The following is a 24,579-nucleotide window of genomic DNA, read 5'->3' on the forward strand; positions in this document are numbered from 1 at the left end:
CCCCACCTGTACTCTCCTCCCCACCTGTACTCTCCTCCCCACCTGTACTCTCCTCCCCACCTGTACTCTCCTCCCCACCTGTACTCTCCTCCCCACCTGTACTCTCCTCCCCACCTGTACTCTCCTCCCCACCTGTACTCTCCTCCCCACCTGTACTCTCCTCCCCACCTGTACTCTCCTCCCCACCTGTACTCTCCTCCCCACCTGTACTCTCCTCCCCACCTGTACTCTCCTCCCCACCTGTACTCTCCTCCCCACCTGTACTCTCCTCCCCACCTGTACTCTCCTCCCCACCTGTACTCTCCTCCCCACCTGTACTCTCCTCCCCACCTGTACTCTCCTCCCCACCTGTACTCTCCTCCCCACCTGTACTCTCCTCCCCACCTGTACTCTCCTCCCCACCTGTACTCTCCTCCCCACCTGTACTCTCCTCCCCACCTGTACTCTCCTCCCCACCTGTACTCTCCTCCCCACCTGTACTCTCCTCCCCACCTGTACTCTCCTCCCCACCTGTACTCTCCTCCCCACCTGTACTCTCCTCCCCACCTGTACTCTCCTCCCCACCTGTACTCTCCTCCCCACCTGTACTCTCCTCCCCACCTGTACTCTCCTCCCCACCTGTACTCTCCTCCCCACCTGTACTCTCCTCCCCACCTGTACTCTCCTCCCCACCTGTACTCTCCTCCCCACCTGTACTCTCCTCCCCACCTGTACTCTCCTCCCCACCTGTACTCTCCTCCCCACCTGTACTCTCCTCCCCACCTGTACTCTCCTCCCCACCTGTACTCTCCTCCCCACCTGTACTCTCCTCCCCACCTGTACTCTCCTCCCCACCTGTACTCTCCTCCCCACCTGTACTCTCCTCCCCACCTGTACTCTCCTCCCCACCTGTACTCTCCTCCCCACCTGTACTCTCCTCCCCACCTGTACTCTCCTCCCCACCTGTACTCTCCTCCCCACCTGTACTCTCCTCCCCACCTGTACTCTCCTCCCCACCTGTACTCTCCTCCCCACCTGTACTCTCCTCCCCACCTGTACTCTCCTCCCCACCTGTACTCTCCTCCCCACCTGTACTCTCCTCCCCACCTGTACTCTCCTCCCCACCTGTACTCTCCTCCCCACCTGTACTCTCCTCCCCACCTGTACTCTCCTCCCCACCTGTACTCTCCTCCCCACCTGTACTCTCCTCCCCACCTGTACTCTCCTCCCCACCTGTACTCTCCTCCCCACCTGTACTCTCCTCCCCACCTGTACTCTCCTCCCCACCTGTACTCTCCTCCCCACCTGTACTCTCCTCCCCACCTGTACTCTCCTCCCCACCTGTACTCTCCTCCCCACCTGTACTCTCCTCCCCACCTGTACTCTCCTCCCCACCTGTACTCTCCTCCCCACCTGTACTCTCCTCCCCACCTGTACTCTCCTCCCCACCTGTACTCTCCTCCCCACCTGTACTCTCCTCCCCACCTGTACTCTCCTCCCCACCTGTACTCTCCTCCCCACCTGTACTCTCCTCCCCACCTGTACTCTCCTCCCCACCTGTACTCTCCTCCCCACCTGTACTCTCCTCCCCACCTGTACTCTCCTCCCCACCTGTACTCTCCTCCCCACCTGTACTCTCCTCCCCACCTGTACTCTCCTCCCCACCTGTACTCTCCTCCCCACCTGTACTCTCCTCCCCACCTGTACTCTCCTCCCCACCTGTACTCTCCTCCCCACCTGTACTCTCCTCCCCACCTGTACTCTCCTCCCCACCTGTACTCTCCTCCCCACCTGTACTCTCCTCCCCACCTGTACTCTCCTCCCCACCTGTACTCTCCTCCCCACCTGTACTCTCCTCCCCACCTGTACTCTCCTCCCCACCTGTACTCTCCTCCCCACCTGTACTCTCCTCCCCACCTGTACTCTCCTCCCCACCTGTACTCTCCTCCCCACCTGTACTCTCCTCCCCACCTGTACTCTCCTCCCCACCTGTACTCTCCTCCCCACCTGTACTCTCCTCCCCACCTGTACTCTCCTCCCCACCTGTACTCTCCTCCCCACCTGTACTCTCCTCCCCACCTGTACTCTCCTCCCCACCTGTACTCTCCTCCCCACCTGTACTCTCCTCCCCACCTGTACTCTCCTCCCCACCTGTACTCTCCTCCCCACCTGTACTCTCCTCCCCACCTGTACTCTCCTCCCCACCTGTACTCTCCTCCCCACCTGTACTCTCCTCCCCACCTGTACTCTCCTCTATCCATCTTCGGTCTGCCTCCCCCTCTCTCCCTATTTATTTCGGAGTCTCCTCCGCATTCCCCCTTTTCTGATGAAGGGTCTAGGCCCGAAACATCAGCTTTAGTGCTCCTAAGATGCTGCTTGGCCTGCTGTGTTCGTCCAGCTCCACACTTTTTTATCTTGGGAACTGCAGATGCTAGAGCATCCATTATCTCGGATCCGATCCATCAATATCTTCTGCAGCAGCTTTCCCACAATTGACGTCAGGCTCACCAGTCTATAATTACCTGGATTATCCTTGCTACCCTTCTTAAACAAGGGGACAGCTTTAGCAATTCACCAGTCCTCTGGGACCTCAGCTGTGCACAAGGATGCTGCAAAGATATCGGTTATGGCCCCAGCTATTTTCTCTCTCGCTTCCCTCAGTAATGTGGGATTGATCCCATTTGGACCTAGGGACTTGTCCACCCTAATTCCTTTTAGAATACCTAACACTTGTCCCCTCCTTGTGCTGACTTAACCTCAAGTAATCAAACATCTGTCACGTCCCTCTCCTCTGAATACTGACGCAAAGTACTCATTAAGAAGCTCACTTATTTTCTCTGACTCCTTGCATAACTTCTCTCCTTTGTCCTTAAGTGGGCCAACCCTTTCTCTAGTTACCCTCTTGCTCCTTAGGTATGAAAAAAAGGCTTTGGGATTTTCCTTAACCCTGTTTGCTAAAGATAAATCATGACCCCTTTTAGCCCTTGTAATTCCTCATTTCGTATTGGTCCTACTTTCCCGACATTCTTCCAAAGCTTCATCTGTTTTCAGTCGCCTAGGCCTTGTATATGCTTCCTTTTTCCTCCGCTCGTCTCACAATTTTGCTTGTCATCCATGGTTCCCTCATCTTGCCCTTTCTATCCCTCATTTTCACAGGGACATGTCTGTTCTGCACTCTAATCAACCTCTCTTTGAAAGCCTCCCACATATCAAATGTGGATTTACCCTCAAACAGCTGCTCCTAGCCTTCATTCCCCAGCTCCTGCCGAATTTTGCTATGGAAGTATAAAGGGATCTGGGAGTGTTGGTCCAGGATTCTCTCAAAGTTAACTTGCAAGTAGAGTCCATGATTAAGAAAGCGAATGTAATGTTGTCATTTATCTCGAGGGTTGGAATATAAAAGCAGCGATGTGCTTCTGAGGCTTTATAAAGCTCTAGTTAGGCCCCATTTAGAATAAATGTCCAATTTTGGGCCCCACACCTCAGGAAGGACATACTCTCCCTGGAGCGTGTCCAGCAGAGACTCACGTGGATGATCCCTGGAATGGTAGGTTTAACGTATGATGAACGGCTAAGGATCCTGGGATTGTACTCTTTAGCGTTTAGTAGGTTGAGGGGAGATCTAATAGAAACTTACAAGATGATGTATGGCTTAGAAGGGGTGGACGTTAGGAAGTTGTTTCCGTTAGGCTAGGAGACTAGGACCCGTGGGCACAGCCTTAAAATTAGAGGGGGTAACTTTTAAACGGAAATGAGACGACACTTCTTCAGCCAGAGAGTGGTGGGCTTGTGGAATTCGTTGCTACGGAGTGCAGTGGAGGCCGGGATGTTAGATGCCTTCAAGGCAGAGATCGACAAATTTTTGATCTCAGAAGCAATCAAAGGCTATGGGGAGAGTGCAGGGAAGTGGAGTTGAAATGCCATGATTTAAATGGTGGAGTGGACTCGATGGGCTGAATGGCCTTACTTCCACTCCTATTTCTTATGGTCTTATGGTTGGCCTTCCCCCAATTCAGCACTCTTCCTTTAGGACCACTCTCCTCTTTGTCCATCAATATTCTAAAACTTTTGGAATTGTGATCACTATTCCCAAAGTAATTCCCTGCTAAAACTTCATCCACCTGGCTGGGCTCATTCCCCAACACAGGTCCAGTATGGCCCCTTCCCAAGTTGGACTATTTACATACTGCTCCATAAAACCCTCCTGGATGCTCCTTACGAATTCTGTTCTGTCTGAACCCCTAACGCTAAGTGAATCCCAGTCAATATTAGTAAAATTAAAATCTCCCATCATCACCACCCTGTTGCTCCTACATCTTTCCATAATCTGTCTCACGCTAGCTATTGGGAGGCCTGTCGTACAGCCCCAGTATTGTTACTGCACCCTTCCTGTTTCTGAGCTGTGCCCGTATTGCCTCACTGCTCGAGTCCTCCATAGCGCCCTCCTTCAGCACAGCTGAGATACCTTCTTTGACCAGTAATGCAACTCCTTCACCCCTTTTACCTCCGTCTCTATCCTGCCTGAACCATCTATACCCTGGCATATTTAGCTGCCAATCTTGCCCTTCCCTCAACCAAATCTCAGTAATAGCAATAACATCATACTCCCGGGCACTAATCCGAGCCCTAAGCTCATCTGCCTTACCTACTACACTTGTTGCATAAAAAAATGCACCTTGGACTACCTGTCCCTTTCTGTTCATCTGCTCTCTGCTTACTGTTCCCCTTAGTCACGCTGGCTTCATTATCTATTGAGTTCCTTAAGTTTTTCTTTATTACTACCACCTTACTGTCCACTAACCACCTCATTTGGTTTCCATCCCTCTGCCACATTAGTTTAAAGCCTCTGCAACAGCATTAGCAAAAGCAGATCCTAGGGACATTGGTTCCGGTACTGCCCAAATGTAGACCATCCGATTTGTAATCGTCCCACCTCCCCCAGACCCAGCCCCAACGTCCCAAAAATCTGAACCCCTCCCTCCCTAGTTGATGGATCCAATTGAAACTTGACAATATTGAATTGCCTGCACAGAGTTGCAGGTGTTGGGAAGATGTTTCCATTGGTCGGAGAGACGAGGACCCAAGGGCACAAACTTCGACTAAAGGGAAGACCCTTTAGAACGGAGGTACGGAAAAACTTCTTCAGGCAGAAAGTGGTGAATCTGTAGAATTCATTACTGCAAAAGGCTGTGAAGTCAGGTCATTGAGTATATTTAAGACAGAGATAGGTAGTCTCTTGATTGTCAAGGGCATCAAGATTTACGGGGAGAAAGCAGGAGAATGGGGTGAAGAACATAAGAACTAGGAACAGGAGTAGGCCATCTGACCCCTCAAGCCTGCCCTGCCATTTAGTAAGATCATGGCTGATATTTTTGTGACTCAGCTCCACTTAACCACCCTCTCACCCATAACCCTTAATTCCTTTACTGTTCAAAAATTTATCTAGCCTTGCCTTAAACACATTCAGCAAGGCACTGTCAACCTCTTCATTGGGCAGGGAATTCCACAGATTCACAACCCTTTGGGTGAAGAAGTTCCTCCTGACCTCAGTCCTACATCTGCTTCCCTTTATTTTGAGGCGATATCCTCTCGTCCTAGATTCACCTGCTAGTGGAAACAACCTCCCTGCCCCCACCTTATCTATTCCCTTCATAATCTTATATGTTTCTGTAAGATCTCCCATCATTCTTCTGAATTCCAGTTGTCTTATAATCACAGTCTACTCAGTCTGTCCTCATAGTCCAACCCTCTCAACTCTGGAATCAATCAAGCGAATCTCCTGTGCACCCCCTCCAGTGCTAGATTTTAGATTAGATTAACTTTTCTACAGTGTGGAAACAGGCCCTTCGGCCCAACAAGTCCACACCGCCCCTTGAAGCATCCACCCAGACCCATCCCCCTATAGCCCACACACCCCTGAACACTACAGGCTATTTAGCATGGCCGATGCACCTAGCCTGCACATCTTTGGACTGTGGGAGGAAATCGGAGCACCCAGAGGAAACCCACACAGACACAGGGAGAATGTGTAAACTCCATACAGACAGTCACCCGAGGCTGGCATCAAACCCGGGTCCCTGGTGCTGTGAGGCTGCAGTGCTAACTACTGAGCCACCATGCCGCCCCGCTAGTTTCTCTCTTCTCAAGTAAGGAGACAAAAACTGCACACAGTACTCCAGTTGTGGCCTCACCAGGACCCTATACAGCTGCAGCATAGCCTCCCTGTTTTTAAACTCGATCTCTCCAGCAATGGCAGACAAAATTCCATTTGCCTTTTTAATTACCTGCTGTACCTGCAATCCTCCTTTTAGCGATTCATGCACAAAGACGCCCAAGTCCCTCTGCATAGCACCGTGCTGCAATTTTGTACCATTTTAAACATAGTCCATTTTGCTATTATTCCTACCAAAGTGGATGACCTCGCGCTTATCACCATTGTACTCCATCTGCCAGACCTTTGCCCATTCACTTAGACTATCTATAGCCTTCTGCAGACTGTGTCTTCTGCACACTTTGCTCTACCACTGACCTTCGTGTCATCTGTAAATTTTGACACACCACATGTAGTCCCCAACTCCAAATCATCTATGTAAATGATAAACAATTGTGGTCCCAACACTGATCCCTGAGGCATACCACTAGCCACTGACCGCCAACCAGAAAAGCACCTATTTGCCCCTATTCTTTGCTTTCTACCTGTCAACCAATCCTCTATCCATGCCAATACATTACCTGTAATACCGTGCAGCTTTATCTTCTATAGCAGCCTTTGGTGTGGCACCTTGTCAAATGTCTTCTGGAAATCCAGATACATCACATCCACAGGTTCTCCATTGTCCACCATGCAAGTAATGTCCTCAAAGAGTTCTACCAAATTAGTTAAACATGACCTACCCTTCATGAAGCAATGCTGGGTGTTTCCAGTGGGGCAATTTGTATCCAGTTGTCTTGCTATTTCTTCCTTAATTATAGATTGAAGCATTTTTCCTACTATCGAAGTTAAGCTAACTGGCCTATACTTGCCTGCTTTTCGTCTACTTCCTTTTTTAAACTGTTTTCCAGTCTGTGGGAACCACCCCATAGTCCAGCGTTTTTAGATAAATAATTACTTGTGTATTTGCTATTTCTTCCATCACCCCTTTTTGTACTCTCGGATGCATTTCATCAGGGCCAGGAGACTTGTCTACCTTTAGCCCCATTATGTTGCCCAACACTGCCTCCTTAGTGATAATGATGGTTTCTAGGATCTCGCCTGCTATAACCTCCTTGCCATTAGTTTTCGGCAAGTTATTTGTGTCTTCCACTGTGAAGACTGACTCAAAATAACTGTTTAATGTCTCGGCTATTTCCTCATTCCCAGTTATTAAATCAGCCTTCTCATCCTCTAAAGGACCAATGTTTACCTTGGCTGCTGTTTTATGCTTTATATATTTATAGAAACTTTTACTACCTGTTTTTCTATTGAGCTAGTTTACTCTCATAATCTATCATTTCTATAACTTTTCTTGTGGCTTTCTGTTGGCCTTTAAAGATTTCCTAGCCTACTAGTTTCCTACTACTCCTTGCTTTTTTATGTTTATTTTTCAATCTGATATATTCCTTTATTTCCTTAGACACCCATGGCTGGCTCTCTTCCTACAGTTCGTTCGTTCTTATCACTGGAATATACCTCCTGCGAGCACTGAAAAATTGTTTTGTTTAGTTCACAGGTTGGCGCAACATCGAGGGCTGAAGAGCCTGTTCTGTGCTGTATTGTTCTATGGATGCAAGTTTGCTTGCTGAGCTGGAAGGTTCGTTTTTCAGACGTTTCGTCACCATTCCAGGTAACATCATCAGTGAGCCTCTGGTGAAGCGCTGGTGTTATGTCCCGCTTTCTATTTGTGTTTAGGTTCCCTTGGGTTGGTGATGTCATTTCCCATGTTGGTGATGTCATTTCCTGTTCTTTTTCTCAGGGGATGGTAGATTGATTTGAGAGGGGTAGGTCATGCCTCACAAACCTTATCGAGTTTTTTGAGGATGTGACTAGAAAAGTTGATGAGGGTCGAGCTGTGGATGCGGTGTATATGGACTTTAGTAAGGCATTTGATAAGGTTCCCCATGGTAGGCTCATTCAGAAGGTCAGGAGGAATGGGATACAGGGGAACTTAGCTGCTTGGATACAGAATTGGCTGGCCAACAGAAGACAGTGAGTGGTAGTAGAAGGAAAATATTCTGCCCGGAAGTCAGTGGTGAGTGGGGTTCCACAGGGCTCTGTCCTTGGGCCTCTACTGTTCGTAATTTTTATTAATGACTTGGATGAGGGGATTGAAGGATGGGTCAGCAAGTTTGCAGACGACACAAAGGTAGGAGGTGTTGACAGTATAGAGGGCTGTTGTAGGCTGCAGCGGGACATTGACAGGATGCAGAGATGGGCTGAGAGGTGGCAGATGGAGTTCAACCTGGATAAATGCGAGGTGATGCATTTTGGAAGGTCAAATTTGAAAGCTGAGTACAGGATTAAGGATAGGATTTTTGGCAGTGTGGAGGAACAGAGGGGTCTTGGTGTGCAGATACATAGATCCCTTAAAATGGCCACCCAAGTGGACAGGGTTGTTAAGAAAGCATATGGTGTTTTGGCTTTCATTAACAGGGGGATAGAGTTTGAGTCGTGACATCTTGTTGCAGCTCTATAAAACTTTGGTTAGACCGCACTTGGAATACTGCGTCCAGTTCTGGTCACCATATTATAGGAAAGATGTGGATGCTTTGGAGAGGGTTCAGAGGAGGTTTACCAGGATGCTGCCTGGACTGGAGGCCTTATCTTATGAAGAGAGGTTGACTGAGCTCGGTCTCTTTTCGTTGGAGAAAAGGAGGAGGAGAGGGGACATAATTGAGGTATACAAGATAATGAGAGGCATAGATAGAGTTGATAGCCAGAGACTATTTCCCAGGGCAGAAATGGCTAGCACGAGGGGTCATAGTTTTAAACTGGTTGGTGGAAAGTATAGAGGGGATGTCAGAGGCGGGTTCTTTACACAGAGTTGTGAGAGCATGGAATGCGTTGCCAACAGCAGTTGTGGATGCAAGGTCATTGGGGTCACTTAAGAGACTGCTGGACATGTATATGGTCGCAGAAATTTGAGGGTGCATACATGAGGATCAATGGTCGGCACAACATTGTGGGCTGAAGGGCCTGTTCTGTGCTGTTCTGTTCTATGTTCTATGATTTGGTGCCAATGTGTTTGTTGATGGAGTTCCAGTTGGAACGCTATGCTTCTAGGAATTCTCGTGCTGGTCTCTCTTTGGCTTGTCCTAGGATGGATGTGTTGTCCCAGTCAAAGTGGTGTCCTTCCTCATCTGTATGTAAGGATACTAGTGATAGTGGATCATGTCTTTTTGAGGCTAGTTGATGTTCATGTATCCTGGTGGCTAGCTTTCTGTTCATTAGCTGCTGTTTTAGTGTGTTGGTGGGTTTGTGGGTTATCATGGTGCAAAGAGGTCTGTGTAGTCTGGCAGTTATTTCCGAGATGTCTTTGATATGGGGGAGAGTGGTTATGGTTATGAACCTAATGAACTTAAAAGACCCTATACAGACAACAAATAAAACGAACGTCATTTACAAAATATCTTGCAAGAACTGTGACAAACACTACATTGGACAAACTGGCAGAAAGCTAGCCACCAGGATACATGAACATCAACTAGCCACAAAACGACATGACCCACTATCACTCGTATCCTTACATACAGATGAGGAAGGACACCAATTTGATTGGGACAACACATCCATCCTAGGACAAGCCAAACAGAGACACGCACGAGAATTTCTAGAAGCATAGCGTTCTAACCGGAACTCCATCATCAAACACATTGGCTCCAAATCAATCTACCATCCCCTGAGAAAAAGAACAGGAAATAACATCACCAACCCAAGGAAACCTAAACACGCAAATAGAAAGCGGAACATAATACCAGCGCTTCACCGGATGCTCACTGATGTTACCTAGAATGGTGAAGAAACGTCTGAAAACGAACCTTCCAGCTCAGCGAGCAAACTTACGTCCAGAACCTCCACCTGAGCTACAAATCTTCTCAAAACTTGCTGTATTGTTCTGTATTCTGGAAGTCCTCCACTCTTCCTCAATTGACCCACAATGAAGTTTTTGCTCCCATTCTACCTTAGCTAACTCCTCCCTCATTTCTTCATACTCTCCTTTGTTTAAGCACAGGACGTAGGTACTGGATTTAACCTTTTCATGCTCCATCTGTATTTTAAATTTGATCATACTGTGATCACTCCTTCCGAGAGGATTCCGAACCGTGGGATCATTGATTATTCCTGTCTCATTACACAGGACTAGATCTAGTATTGCTTGCTCCCTTGTAGTTTCCATTACATATTGTTCAAGGAAATTATCGTGGATGCATTCTTTGACCCCCTCCTCAAGGCCACTATGATGACCATTTGACCATTTTTACATGCGTTAGCTATTTCTGTGTTTATTGCCTGCCACACCACTGTCATTATTTGGTGGTCTATAGACCACACCTATCAGTGACTACTTCTCCCTATTCCTAACTTCCACCCAAATAGATTCAGCGTTTTGTTCAGTAGAACCTATATCCCCTGTCATTACCACCCTGATATTATCCTTAAAAATCAGAGCAACACCACCTCTCTAGGCTTCCTGTCTTGTCCTTCTGAAAATTTTGATACACCTGGATATTGAACTCCCAGTCATGACCATCCTGTAACCCATTAAGATATGTATCAGCCATGATTGAATGGGAGAGCAGATCCGATGGGCTGAATGGCCTAATTTATACTCCTATGTCTTATGGTCTAACCGGAGATCAGGATATCAAGTTTAGTGATTTTAGGTGTTGTGCAGACCTACGCCCCACATCCACTCCTGAAGAAGTGTAATAACCACAACATTGACTGCCCCTTTCCTGCAGATGCTGCCTCACCAGCTGTGTTCTTCCAGCCCCCTGTTTGTCTGCCTGGGTTCCAGCATCTGCAGTCTTTTTGTCTCCAGGGAAATTGCATTAGCTGTTTTGTTTAGACCTTGGTGGGGTGGCTGTACAAACCAGTCCACAGTACGGAGGCTGAGAGTCCATTCATGAAATGTGATGTGGTGGAGCTGCCAAAACCTGTTGGTCAATTTTACATGAATACTGAGGGTATGTGATCTGAAAGAGTCTAGCAGAAGGCAAGTGAAATGTTTTTTGTTAAATGGAGTGCTTGTTGTACAATTGGGGGACTGTCAGCTTAATTGATTGGCTAGTTTGCAATGCAGAATGATGCCAACATCACCACAGGCTCAATTACCACACTAACTGAGGTCTCGATAAAGGTGACCAAATCCTTAACTTACTACACCTCCTTAACCACTCACCTGAGTTATGTTGACCCTCGGGTTAAACCCGCCACTACTCTTTGCTGTGATAAGGCCGTTCTATAGTCCTGTGTGACTGTGGTGACTTGACCTTACTTTTATTAATTTGATTTATTTATTGTCACATGTACCAAAGTATAGTGAAAAACTTTGGTTGTCCCATTACAGGAAGGATGTGGAAGCATTGGAAAAGGTACAGAGGAGATTTACCAGAATGTTGCCTGGTCTGGAGCAATGGTCTTATGAAGAAAGTCTGAGGGACTTGGGTCTGTTCTCATTGGAAAGAAGAAGGCTAAGAGAGGATTTAATAGAGATATACAAGACGATCAGAGAATTAGATAGGGTGGACAGTGAGTGTCTTTTTCTGAGGATGATGACATCAGCTTGTACGAGGGGGTATAGCTACAAAGTGAGGGGTGATAGATTTAAGACAGATGTCAGAGGCAGATTGTTTACTCGGAGAGTGGTAAGAGCATCGAACTCCCTGCCTGCCAATGTCGTGAACTCAGCCACATTAGGGGCATTTAAACTGTCGTTGGAGAGGCATATGGATAATGATGGGATAGTGTCGGAGGAGGGGCTTAGATTAGCTCACAGGCCGGTGCAACATTGAGGGCCGAAGGGCCTGTTCTGCACTATATTGTTCTATGTTTCCGAGCAGTACAAGCAGATCATATTAAGCAAGGGCATACAGATTATAAGGTGGAAAAGAAGAACTTAGAGGCAGACTGGGTGTGCGCTAGTTACTTAACTAAAAGCCAGTTTTGCCTTTGACTGATGTATACTTTATTTTGCAGGTTGAATTTGGGAAACACTTGCTAGCAAGAGTTTTGTGTCTCATCTTCCTTCCTCTTGTTTTCTACACAGCATTGTTTGGAATTCACTTCTTAATTTTAAACAAAAGGTAAGATGGTGACTTAAATTCTGTTTAACAGGTTGATTGCTTTTGTTTGAACAAAGAACCTTTTTGAATAATTTCCCACAAATCAGATGAAACCACGATCTAGAACCTGTTTTCCTACTTGGAGAATAGTTTCAGATGAGTCAAAGGGGATAAATGTTGTTCCTGTCGCGCAACATCAATTAATGTATCGTAAGAGATAACCTAGCAGGCCAAGCAGCATCACAGGAGCAGGTAAGCTGATGTTACGGGTCTGGACACTTGTTCAGAAATAGGGGAGGGGAAGGGGACTCTGAAATAAATAAGGAGAGAGGGGGAGGTGGATGGAAGATGGGTAAAGGTGCAGATAGGTGGAGAGGAGACGGACAGGTCAAGGAGGTGGGGAATGGAGCCAGTAAAGGTGAAGGCACATGGGGAGCCAGGCTCCGGGGGTGGGGGGGTTCGCATCTGGGAGATGCAGCCATTTGTCCACAATGCAGTCTCCAAGCCTCTGCTTGGTTTCCCTGATGTAGAGGCGGCCACATCAGGAACAGCGGATACAGTACACCGTATTAGCAGATGTGCAGGTGAATATCTGATTGATGTGGAAAGTCTTCTCGGCCTGGGTTGAGGGTGAGGGGGGAGCTAAAGGATAAAAAGATCTCTTTCAAAGCCCCAGCAATCTCTTCTCTTGCCTACTTCAGTATCTTGGGACAGATCCCATCAGGTCCCTGAGAACGTATCTACCTTAATATTTTGGTTTATTTATTGTCACATGTACCGATGTATAGTGAAAAGCTTTGTTTCCGAGCAGTACGTAATATCTGTAAATGTCATATATGTATAAAATGCATTGGGATTCTCCTTAAGCCTACTTGCCAAGGACATTTCATGGCCTGTTTTAACCCACCTAATTCCTTGTTTAAGTTCTTTTCTGCTTTCTTTATAATCTTCAAGGGCCTTGTTTGATTTCTGTTTCCTAAACCATACATATGCTTCCTTTATCATTTTTTAACTAAATTTTCAACATAACTCGTTACCCAAAGTTGCCACATTCTGCCATCCTTATCTTTCATCCTTACAAGAATGTGCTGGTCCTTAACACTGATCAACTGGCTTTTAAAAGACTCCTAGGTCAGATGTGGATTTACCTTCAAACTGCTGCCCCACACCCCCAACCTAATTTTTCCAGTACCTGCTCAATAATATTGTAATTAACCGTCCCCAAGTTTTGTTCCTTCACCCCAGGGCAACCCTTATCTTTTTCATTAACTATTTTAAAACTTAGACGAGGTTAGGAGGGATCCAAGCTGGGAACTTTTTGGAAGGATAGATAGGAAAGAAAAGGTCATGGGCTAAATTTTTTTTCATCTCTTGCGACAACTATGAGAACAAATAATGATCCTGGATTGGTAAATGTAGCGTTTGTATTGGTGGAGGTAAGAAATAACAGGGGGAAGAAATCAATGCTGGGAATAGTTGATATGAGCCCCTAACAAGTATGAAACTGTTCAATTAAAGAAAAAGATGAAATCATGCTATCTTCTTGAGCTGGGTTAGTCAGATTGCACAGGTAGCTGCAAGAAGGAATTCATAACATGTGTTTGGGGCATTTTCCTGTAAGAATATGTTGTAGATTCAACCAGTGGTGAGGTTATTTTGGATCTGGTGTATGAAACGGGGTGGGTGATGGCTTACTGATATTGTTGCTGGACTGTTAATCCAGAGACCCAGATAACATTCTGGGGACCCGGATTTGAATCCTACCACAGCACATGGTGGATAACAAACTGTGAAGCTGGATGAACACAGCAGGCCAAGCAGCATCTCAGGAGCACAAAAGCTGACGTTTGGGTCCTAGACCCTTCTTCAGAGCTCTCTGATGAAGGGTCTAGGCCCGAAACGTCAGCTTTTGTGCTCCTGAGATGCTGCTTGGCCTGCTGTGTTCATCCAGCTTCATACTGTTATCTTGGATTCTCCAGCATCTGCAGTTCCCATTATTTCTCTCACAGCACATGGTGGAGTTTGCTTTCAATAAAATATTGGGAATAAAGGATCTAATGATGACCATGAATTCATTGTCGATTGTGGGAAAAACCCCTCTGGTTCACTAATGTACTTTTAGGGATGGAAAAACTGCTATCCTTACCTGGTCTGGCCTAGATATGACTCCAGACCCGCAGCCATGTGTTTGACACTGAACTGCCAGCTAGGCAATGGAGTACAGGCACGGAATGCTGCCTGGCCAGAGACTACTCCATCCCGTTAATGGGAAAAAAAAAGAATGCAGCAGGTTTAATAAATGAACTGAAAGTAAAATATCCCTGAGGAAACATGACTATAATGTTAAGAATTCAGTTTGAGGGAGAAGCCACTTTCAGAAAAAACTGTTCGAGGTGAAATAAGAGTAATACATAGGGGTGAGAGCAGAGTTGGCCAGAGCAAATTTGGAAAGTTTAGCACGGAAGACAGTTGACGAGCAATGCCAGTTATTTAGGAAAATAGTTCCTGACCCTCAAAGATACATCTCCGAAAGGAAGGATTCTAGAAGGGGGTTAAAGCAGCCATGGTTAAACAAAGAAGTTGGGGATGGTGTGCAATTGAAGGAAAACAGATTGTGCAAAAATCGTTGGAAAACTGGAGGACTGTCAAATTCTTAAAAGGCAGAAAGTGACAATATAGTAATAGGAGAAAATCAACTTGAGGGCGAGCTAGCAAGTAAAATGAAAAAAGGACAAGAGATTGTCTCTAAATATAAAAAGTACTGTAAGCTCCTGAAAAATGAGTCTGGAAACAGGCAACCAGAAAATGGCAGGAGACTGGAATAAATCCTTTGCATAAATCTTGGGGCAAAATCCAGGGAGGAATTGAACACTGAATAAGAACCGTAAGAACTGCAGATGTTGTAAATCAGGAGCAAAAGTAAAGTTGCTGGAAAAGCTCAGCAGGTCCGAAAAATCAGAGGTAATGTTCAGGTCCGGTGACCATCCAGGGTTCTGAGGAAGGGTCACCAGACCTGAAATGTTTACTTTCTGATTTTATCTCACGGATGCTGCCTGACCTGCTGAGCTTTTTGAGGAAATAAGCAAGCAGAGAATTAAAGATGGATTGTCAAGTTCACGAGCACATTGATATAAAGGCAAGGAAATATTGGAGGTTTTGCTGGATTTAGAAGTGAGCAAATCCCCAGAACCAGAGAGGTTGTGTCCAAGGCTATTAGGGATGTCAAGGAGCCTGGACTAGGCGTTTAAGGGGAGGTGTTGCCAGAGGACTGGAAGATAGCTAATGTGGTTCCACTTTACAAACAGGGTGGTGGAGTTTGGTCTACAATTCTGTGGTCTGAGTCTAACCTCAGTGGTTGTGAAACTATTGGAGAAGATAAGAGATTTGCCATTTAGAGAGGCAAGGTTTGATCGAAGATAGCATAAATTTCAGATAGTGGTCGTACCGCACAAATCTGTGGAATTTTCTGAATCAGTGACCAGTTGTTTGGATGAGGTGCAGCAGTGATGCAGTTCATATGAATTTAAGCAAGGCCTTTGACAAGGCTCCATGTGGGAAACTGATAAGGAAGGTGTAAGCACATGAGATTCAGGGTAACTTGGCAAGATGGGCCCAAAATTGACTGAGTGATAGGAGACAGAGGGAGGTGGTCGAAGGCTGCTTGTGTGACTGGAATCCGTTGTGCAGTGGCATATCACGTGGATCAGTGCTGGGTCTCTTTTTATTGTTTTCATACAGATACATTATGTAGATGGAATGTGGGAGAGGTCGTAAGTAAGTTTGCAGATGATACCAAGATTGGCAATGTGATTGATCGTGAGAAGGAATGTGGAGGAGGAATTACATGAAGATATAAACCAATCAGTGGCAGATGGAATGTAGCCCTGGTAAATATGGAGTGATGTAAGGCACAAGGTAGTTAAGACATAGGGGAAGCTTGCCTTTATCAGTTTTGGCAGAGATTAGAAGAGCAGAAAGGTCATGTTGGAGCTGTACAGAAATTTGGTTAGGCCACAGCTAGAGTACGGTGTGCAGGTCTGGTCACCACACTCAAAGGATATGCTTGCCGTGGAGGGGTGCTGGGGAGATTGATCAGGATGTTGCCGGGGATGCATTTTGGCTATGATGAAAGACTGGATCAGCATGGATTTTTTTTTTCATAGTGCACAGAAGGTTGAAGGAGGATGTGACTGATGTGTATAAGATTATGATGGGCATGGTAAAGGTCATTCAGTTTTTTAAAAATTGACAATAGACAATACACGCTGGAGTGGGTCATTCTGCCCTTCGAGCCAGCACCACCATTCGTTATGATCATGGCTGATCATCCACAATCAGTATCCTATTCCTGCCTTATCCCCATAACCCCTGATTCCACTATCTTTAAGAGCTCTATCCATCTCTTTCTTAAAAGTATCCAGAGAGTTGGCCTCCACTGCCTTCTGGGGTAGAGCATTCCATATATCCACCACTCTCTGGGTGAAGAAGTTTCTCCTCAACTCTGTTCTAAATGGCATACCCCTTATTTTTAAACTGTGTCCTCTGGTCCTGGACTCGCCCATCAGCGGAAACGTGCTTCCTGCCTCCACAGTGTCTAATCCCTTAATAATCTTATACGCCTCAATCAGATCCCCTCTCATCCTTCTGAACTCTAAGTGTATACAAGCCCAGTCGCTCCAATCTAACAACATATGATCGTCCCGCCATTCTGGGAATTGACCTTGTGAACCTACGCTGCACTCCCTCAATAGCAAGAATGTCCTTCCTCAAATTGGGAGACCAAAACTGCACACAATACTCCAGGTGTGGTCTCACCAGGGCCCTGTACAGCTGCAGAAGGATCTCTTTGCTCCTATACTCAATTCCTCTTGTGATGAAGGCCAGCATGCTATTAGCTTTCTTCACTGCCTGCTGTACCTGCATGCTTGCTTTCATTGACTGATGTACAAGAACACCTAGATCTCATTGTGCTTCCCCTTTACCTAACTTGACTCCATTGAGATAGTAATCTGCCTTCCTGTTCTTGCCACCAAAGTGTATAACCGCACATTTATCCACACTAAACTGCATCTGCCATGCATCCGTCCACTCACCAAGCCTGTCCAAGTCACCCTGTATTCTAATAACATCCTCCTCACATTTCACACTGCTACCCAACTTTGTGTCATCAGCAAATTTGCTAATATTACTTGTAATGCTTTCGTCTATATCATTAATATATATTGTAAACAGCTGCGGTCCCAGCACCGAACCTTGTGGGTACTCCACTGGTCACTGCCTGCCATTCCGAAAGGGACCCGTTTATCACCACTCTTTGCTTCCTGTCAGCCAGCTAATTTTCAATCCAACTCAGTATTTTGCCCCCCAATACCATGTGCCCTAATTTTGTTCACCAATCTCCTATGCGGGACTTTATCAAAGGCTTTTTGAAAGTCCAGGTACACTACATCCACTGGCTCTCCCTTATCCATCTTCATAGATACATCCTCAAAAAATTCCAGAAGATTAGTCAAGCACGATTTCCCCTTCGTAAATCCATGCTGACTCTGACCCATTCTGTTACTGCTATCCAAATGAGTCGTAATTTCATCTTTTATAATTGACTCCAGCATCTTTCCCACCACTGACGTCAGGCTAACCGGCCTGTAATTTCCTGTTTTCTCTCTCCTTCCTTTCTTGAAAAGTGGGACAACATTTGCCACCCTCCAATCCGCAGGAACTGATCCTGAATTTATAGAACCTTGGAAAATAATTACCAACGCGTCCACAATTTCTAGAGCCACCTCCTTAAGTACCCTGGGATGCAGACCATCAGGTCCTGGGGACTTATCGGCCTTCAGACCTAACAGTCTATCCAACACCATTTCCTGCCTAATATAAATACCCTTCAGTTCGTCCATTACCCTAGGTCCTTCAGCCACTACTGCATCTGGGAGATTGCTTGTGTCTTCCCTAGTGAAGACAGATCCAAAGTACCTATTCAACTCATCTGCCATTTCCTTGTTCCCCATAATAAATTCACCCGTTTCTGACTTGAAGGGCCCAATTTTAGTCGTAACCATTTTTTTTCTTTTCACATACCTAAAAAAGCTTTTACTATCCTCCTTTTATATTTTTGGCCAGTTTTCCTTCATAGCTCATTTTTTCTGTGCATTGCCTTTTTAGTTATCCGCTGTTGCTCTTTAAAAGCTTCCCAGTCCTCCGGCTTCCCACTCATCTTTGCTATGTTATACTTCTCTTTTATTTTTATACAGTCCTTAACTTCCCTCGTCAGCCATGGCTGCCCCCACCTCCCCCTGGGATCTTTCTTCCTCTTTGGAATGAACTGATCCTGCACCTTCTGCATTATATCCAGAAATACCTGCCATTGTTGTTCCACTGCCATCCCTGCGAGGGTATTGTACCACTGAACTTTGGCCAGTTCCTCCCTCATAGCTCCATAGTTCCCTTTATTCAACTGCAATACTGACACTTCCGATTCTCCCTTCTCCCTCTCAAACTGCAGAGTAAAACTTATCTTATTATGGTCACTACATCCTAATGGCTCCTTTACTTTGAGGTCCCTGATCAAATCTGGTTCATTGCTCAACACCAGATCCAGAATTGCCTCCTCCCTGGTAGGGTCCAGGGAGCTGTTCTCAGAATCCATCTCGGAGGCATTCTACAAACTCCCTTTCTTGGGTCCCAGTACCATCCTGATTCTTCCAGTCTACCTGCATGTTGAAATCTCCCATAACTGTAGTGATACCTTTGTGACAGGCCAATTTCAACTCTTGATTCAACCTGCACCCTACCTCCTGACTACTGTTTGGGGGCCTGTAGATAACTCCCATTAGGGTCTTTCTACCCTTAGAATTTCTCAGCTCTATCCATACTGACTCTACATCTCCTGACTCTATGTACCCCCTCGCAAGGGACCGAATATCATTCCTCACCAACAGGGCTACCCCACCCCCTCTGCCCACCAGTCTGTCCTTTCGATAGCACGTATAGCCTTAAATATTCATTTCCCAGGCCCTGTCCACTTGAAGCCACGTCTCAGTTATCCCCACAACATCATATTTGCCAACTTCCAACTGAGCCTCAAGCTCCTCCACCTTATTTCTTATGCTTCATGCATTCATATATAATATTTTTAATTTTGTTTCTCCACTCACCTTTCCGATCAATCCCTATTCACTTGGCCATACTGTACGATCCCTTCTTGAGTTTTCTGCTCTGTTGATTCTGTTGTCCTTCTTAACCTCTCTTCTTCTCACTTTCCCTTTAACTTCATTCTTAAATTTCCGGTTTGGCGCCCCCCCACCCCCCCCGCTCCCCCCCCCCCCCCCCCCAGCCCCCCAACCATTACTTAGTTTAAACACACCTGTGTTGTTGCAGTGGCAAACCTGCCTGCCAGAAAGCTGGCCCCCCCGATTATTAAGATGCAAACCATCCCTCCTGTACAATTTACTCTTACTCCAAAACATACCCCAGTGATCCAAGAATTTAAATCCTTGCTTCCGATACCAGTCCCTCAGCCACGCGTTCAGTTCCATTATATATGGAACGTAGAACATTACAGCACAGTACAGGCCCTTCGGCCCTCGATGTTGTGCCGACCTGTCATACCGATCCCAAGCCCATCTAACCTACACTATTCTATTTACGTCCATATACTTATCTAATGATGACTTAAATGTACCTACAGTTGGCAAATCTTCTACCATTGCAGGCAAAGTGTTCCATTCTCTTACTACGGAGTAAAGAAAGCACCACTGACATCTGTCCTATATCTTTCACCTCTCAATTGCTATGCCCCCTCGTGCTCGCCGTCACCATCCTCGGAAAAAGCTCTCCCTATCTAACCCTCTGATTATTTTATGTTTCAATCAAGTCACCTCTCAACCACCTTCACTCTACTGAAAACAGCCTCAAGTCCCTCAGCCTTTCCTCGTAAGACCTTCCCTCCATACCAGGCAACATCCTCGTAAATCTCCTCTGCACCCTTTCCAAAGCTTCCACACCCATCTTATAATGCGGTGACCAGAACTGTACACAATACTCCAAGTGCGGCCGCACCAGAGGTCTGTACAGCGCCACCATAACCTCTTGGTTCCAGAACTCGATCCCTCTATTAATAAAAGCTAAAACACTGTATGCCTTCTTAACAGCCCTGTCAACCCGAGTGGCAACTTTCAAGGATCTGTGTACATGGACACCGAGATCTCTCTGCTCATCTACACTGCTAAGAATCTTACCATTAGCCCTGTACTTTGCCTTCTGGTTACTCCTACCAAAGTGCATCACCTCACACTTGTCTGCATTAAACTCCATTTGCCACCTCTCAGCCCAGCTCTGCAGCTTATCTATGTCTCTCTGCAACTTACAGCATCCTTCGTCACTATTCACAATTCCACCGACCTTAGTGTCGTCTGCAAATTCACGAACCCATCCTTCTATGCCTTCATCCAGGTCATTTATAAAAATGACAAACAGCAGTGGATCCAACACCGACCCTTGCGGTACACCACTAGTAACTGGTCTCCAGGATGAACCTTTCCCATCAACTACCACCCTCTGTCTTCTTTCAACAAGCCAATTTCCGATCCAACCTACTATATCTTCCACAATTCCATTCCTCCACATTTTGTACAATATCCTACTGTGGGGAACCTTATCGAACGCCTTGCTGAAATCCATATACACCACATCAACCGGTTTACTCGCATCTACCTGTTTGGTCACCTTCTCAAAGAACTCAATAAGCTTTGTGAGGCACAACCTTCCCTTCACCAAACCGTGCTGACTGACTATCCCTAATCAAATTATTCTTTTCTAGATGATTATAAATCCTATCCCTTATGACCTTTTTCAACACTTGACCAACAACTGAAGTAAGGCTCACTGGTCTATAATTACCAGGGTTGTCTCTACTCCCCTTCTTGAACAGGGGAACCACTGTTCCTGCCCTCTCCAGCCTGAGGAACTGGAAGCAAACCAGAGATAACCACCCTAGAAGTCCTGCTTTTCAGCCTTCCAAGTTCTCTGAAGTCCCGCTGTAGAATGCTCCCCCTTTTCTTCCTGACGTCATTAGTGCCGACATGCACCACCACCTCTGGGTCTTCACCTTCACCCTCGGTTTTTCTGCACTCTATCAGTGACATCCTGGATCCTGGCACCAGCAAGGCAACACACCATCCTCAAATCTCGCCTGTTGCTGCAGGAACCCCTGTCAGTCCCTCTCGCAATGTAGTCCCCTATTACCACAGCTCTCTGATGTCTGACTTCTCGGCTCTGCCTCTACAGCAATTTTTGACTCGCAGACCTGTCCACCTCTCGGACTGGCAGTGACGTCTGTCTCGGCAGTTTCCAAGACTGTCACCCTGTTTACAATAGGTGCTTCCCCTGGGGTCTCTTGTACTTCATTCATGTCTTCCTTTGTCATCGACATCCCCCTTCTCTCTTCAGGTATCCTTGGTGTAGTGACCTTGCAGAAGGTCCTGTCCAGAAAATTCTCATTCTGTCAGATGATCCTGAGGTCTTCTAGTTCGTTCTTCAGTGCTGCAACAACCTCCTTCAGAAACTAAATTCATTCACGGATGAAGGCCTTGCTGGCTAGGCCAGCATTTATTGCCCATCCCTAATTGCCTCGAAGCTAGTTAAGAAGCAATCACATTGCTGTCCGTCTAGAGTCACGTGTAGGCCAGTGCAAGTAAGGATGGCAGTTTACCTGTCCAAAGGACATAAGTGAATGAGATGGGTTTTTACAACAACCAACAGTGGATTCGTGGTCATCATTAGACCTTTTAATTCCAAATTTTTATTGAATTCAAACTCCACCATTTGTCCGAGTGGGATTTGAACCCGTGTTCCCAGACGTTACCTGGATCTCTGGATTAACAGTCTGGATATAATGCAACTAGGCCAACAACTCCCCATAATATTTAACATGCAGTCTATTCAACCAATTTGCCAATGTACCAACATGATTCACTCAGACTTGACAGCATGACACTAAACCCCACGACTGTTGCTTTGCTGTTATGTCAATATTTACTTTGGATACTGCAGTGAAATCTCCAGTCAGAGCAATAGCACACTGCATTAAGGATGATCTTCTGCAAAATTAAAGTTGCTGCTTTACATTATGACTGAGGTATCAAAATCAGAATTTCTTTGTCTGCTAAATGTGCCTGGAAATGACCACTTTGCCCTCCCCCAATGAGAGCCGTACTTCTGTCATTTTTTTCTCACTTTCAGATAGCTAAGAAAACAACCCAGATATGCTCACTTCAATGCAATAATGTTGTGGTCAGGGAGGTAACATCGAGCTGAAGAACTGGTTATTGTAAATAAGGGGATTGAGGAAGTTTTAGTGTGATAGTGGATTGGAAGTGTCATAATAATAGAATTTGGCAAGCAGCTATCCTCTGGAGGGTTTGCCATTTCCTGGAGTCTGCAGCCTGGCATCAGTGAAACAAACAGAATACTGGTCATATTTGTGGAGAGGGAAATGGAATAGATGTTTTGAGTGCAGTACGACTTCTCGTTGCTCTTCTATTCATGGCTTGCTGAATGGGAAAGCTGGTAATGTGTATGTGGGAAGTTGGGAATGAGTGTGTTATCACCCGGTGAGGGCGATCCCCTCGGTCATCCTGAGAAATGAAGAAACTATATTATTGAAAAGCATTTTGTTCTATAATAAAATTATCGCTGGTGTTATAGCACATAGAACACAGACCAGTACAGGCCCTTTGGCATACTCTGGATCAAACTTTTACCGTAATCCTAAATTCTACCTAACCTCCATCTCTACCTTTTATACTATCATCCATATGCCTTTCTAAAGCCGACTCCACTACCCTCTCCAGGAATACATTCCACTTGCTGACCGCTGAGTAAAGAACCTACCTCTGACGTTTCCCATACATCTACCTCCTCTCACTGTAAAACTATGCCCCCTTATAATGGCTACCTCCACACGAGGAGAAAGTCTTTGGCTGTTCACTCTATCTATACCTCTGATCATTTTGTACACGTCTATCAAGTCACCTCTCATCCTTCATCATTCTAAAGAGAAAAGCCCTAGCTCTCTCAACCTTTCCTTGTAAGACCTTCCCTCCATTCCAGGCAGCATCCTGGTAGATCTCCTCTGCACCTTTTCCAACGCTTCCCCATCTTTCCTGTAATGAGGTGACCAGAACTGGACACTATTCCAGATGTAGCCGAACCAGGGTTTTTTTATAGCTGGAGCATAACTTCACGGCTCTTGAACTCAGTCCCTCTATTACTGAAAGCTAACACGCCATACGCCTTCTGAACAACTCTATCCATCTGTGTCAGAGATAATGGGAACTGCAGATGCTGGACAATCCGAGATAGTGTGGAGCTGGATGAACACAGCAGGCCAAGCAGTTAGGAGCACCTAAGTTGCTGCTTGGCCTGCTGTGTTCATCCAACTCCACACTTGGCTATCTACCTGGGTGGCAGCTTTCAGGGAACTGTGAGCATGAACCCCAAGATCCCTCTGCTCCCACGCACTTGCAAGAATCTTTCTGTTAACCCTGTACTCTTCTTTCAAATTTGTCCTTCCAAAATGAATCACCTCACACATGCCAGGGTTAAACTCCATCTGCCATTTCTCTGCCCAGCTCTGCACCCTATCAATGATAACAAAGTGTGAAGCTGGATGAACACAGCAGACCAAGCAGCATCTCAGGAGCACAACCTGACATTTCAGACCTAGACCCTCCTTCAGAGAGGGATAACGTCAGCTTTTGTGCTCCTGAGATGCTGCTTGGCCTGCTGTGTTCATCCAGCTTTACACTTTGTTATCTTGGATTCTCCAGCATCTGCAATTCCCATTGTCTCCACACCCTACCAATGTCACTTTGTAACCTAGAACAGCCCTCTGCACTGTCCATAATGCAACCTACCTTTGTATCGTCCAAGAACTTGCTAATCCACCCTTCCACACCTTCATCCAAATCATTTACAACAATCTGAGAACCCACAACAGATCCTTGTGGTACACCACTCGTAACTGAGCACCGTATTGAATATTTTCCATCCACCACCACCCTTTGTCTTCTAAGGGTCAGCCAATTCTGAATCCAATCTGCCACATTTCCCCCTATCCCATCCCTCCTGACCCTCTGCATGAGCCTACCATGAAAAACTTTATCAAACGCCTTACTCAAATCAATGTAGACCACATCCACTGCTCTACCTTCATCCATGTGTTTGGTCACCTCTTCAAAGAAGTCAGTAAGGTTTATTAGGCATGTTCTACCTCGCAGATCAATGCTGACTGTCATAAATCAAACTCTGGATTTATGACCATCGGGAAAGCAATCT

The 24,579-nt window shown here is 46.1% G+C and overlaps 1 protein-coding gene across 5 annotated transcripts in view; it reads left to right on the plus strand.

The window, feature by feature from the left end:
* Positions 1-24,579, plus strand: part of pomt2 (protein-O-mannosyltransferase 2) — a 171,769-nt gene that overhangs the window by 45,788 nt on the left and 101,402 nt on the right. For all 5 annotated transcript variants that reach the window (XR_009446209.1, XM_059648869.1, XM_048537901.2 and 2 more), the window contains exon 7: positions 12,155-12,261. Coding sequence is in view for 4 of the 5 variants with exons in the window: in XM_059648869.1 (XP_059504852.1) it covers positions 12,155-12,261 (107 nt within the window). In the remaining variant the exon portion in view is untranslated. The remainder of the gene's footprint in view (positions 1-12,154; positions 12,262-24,579) is intronic.

The sequence above is a fragment of the Stegostoma tigrinum genome, chromosome 10 (genome assembly GCF_030684315.1).
Source record: "Stegostoma tigrinum isolate sSteTig4 chromosome 10, sSteTig4.hap1, whole genome shotgun sequence".
NCBI classification, from domain to species: Eukaryota; Metazoa; Chordata; class Chondrichthyes; order Orectolobiformes; family Stegostomatidae; genus Stegostoma; species Stegostoma tigrinum.